This window comes from Sinocyclocheilus anshuiensis, unplaced genomic scaffold (genome assembly GCF_001515605.1).
Source record: "Sinocyclocheilus anshuiensis isolate Anshui unplaced genomic scaffold, SAMN03320099.WGS_v1.1 scaffold2019, whole genome shotgun sequence".
Taxonomy (NCBI): domain Eukaryota; kingdom Metazoa; phylum Chordata; class Actinopteri; order Cypriniformes; family Cyprinidae; genus Sinocyclocheilus; species Sinocyclocheilus anshuiensis.
In genome coordinates, this window is record NW_015548326.1 from 40,747 (window position 1) to 42,123 (window position 1,377).

The following is a 1,377-nucleotide window of genomic DNA, read 5'->3' on the forward strand; positions in this document are numbered from 1 at the left end:
CCATTAACGCCATTATATTGTTCATTCAGACTGATTTGTGAACACGGAACGCGCACAAACACAAGAGGCAGGATTTATCGCATGAACCAATCCCAGCCAACCATAACCAGTCATATCCAATCGTATCGTGATGGAGGCATTGCCTCCTCTCTCGTGTCTTTTCCCCATTCATCCTCAATTACCCCCCCACTAAACCCACTGCACACTTTAGGGGGTCTGTTAAAACTCAATGGGCTCAGGGGAGGCAGGACTTCCTCTGTAACTTTACCCACTGGTGTCGCTGTTTGACAATGTTTCTTTAGAAAAACGAGTGATTTATACACTTTTTATATTTTGTAATATTTGCATTGTTTTATTTTTGTACTACAAATTTTTTTCTCATCCAATTCTCCCATATATATATATATATATATATACACACACACACACATACTACCGATAAAAATTTTGGGATCAGTAAGACTTGTAATGTTTTTTAACCCTCATGTGGTGTTCGGGTCCTTTTTGCTCTGAAAAAAAATTATTTTTCCCGAAAATACTTGGGAAACTGCAATACTTTTTTTAGGATTCTTTGATGAATAAAAAGTTAAATATTTTCTAACAATATAAATCTTTGATATCACTTCTCATCAATTTAACACATCCTTGCTGAATAAAAGTTTTAATTTCTTTCAAAAAAAAGAAAGAATAAAAATGTGGCATATTAGAATTGAGTGACACTGAAGACTGGAGTACTGATTCTGAAAATTCAGCTTTGCATCACAGAAATAAATGAGATTTTAATGTATATTAAAATAGAAAAACTTTATTTTACCTCATTCTTATCCCAAACTTTTGACCGGTAGTGTATATATACACACACACACACACACACACACACACATACACATAAGAAAATTATTCCTTAAGGGGGGTCAGTCATGGTTTTGTTTCTCTATGAGCCTTTTGTCTTTTCCTTCGCCATTAGCTGTGGCAGCTGCTTTTCATGGAACATTCAGCCCTCCTCTCTGACCCCACCGTCACAGACGCGCTCCGCAGCCGCTCAGGGGTCGAGGCAGCAGTTGGTGATCCTGCCTCTGGGACAGCGGGACCCGTAGCGTCTGTGGAGACTTTGTCAGACTGCACAGAGCCTGTGCTCCCCCCTCAACAAAACAGCCAGCAGCGAAACTCTAGACTGGATCAGGGACAGGCAATGGAGGGGTGTGTAATGCCACTTGTTACAGCTGCTGTCTACTAGGAGTTCTAAAAGACGGAATATATGACGATCTTTATTTCAAGTTTTACATTCAGTTTTAACATAGTTTATTCATAAATATATATATATATATATATACAGGTGCATCTCAATAAATTAGAATGTCGTGGAAAAGTTCATTT

General features: G+C 38.2%; 1 protein-coding gene across 3 annotated transcripts in view; it reads left to right on the top strand.

Annotated features, from left to right (window-relative positions):
• Positions 1-1,377, top strand: part of LOC107656472 (E3 ubiquitin-protein ligase RNF115-like) — a 9,890-nt gene that overhangs the window by 2,957 nt on the left and 5,556 nt on the right. For all 3 annotated transcript variants that reach the window (XM_016444346.1, XM_016444347.1, XM_016444345.1), the window contains exon 4: positions 968-1,200. In XM_016444346.1, coding sequence (XP_016299832.1) covers positions 968-1,200 — 233 coding nt within the window. The remainder of the gene's footprint in view (positions 1-967; positions 1,201-1,377) is intronic.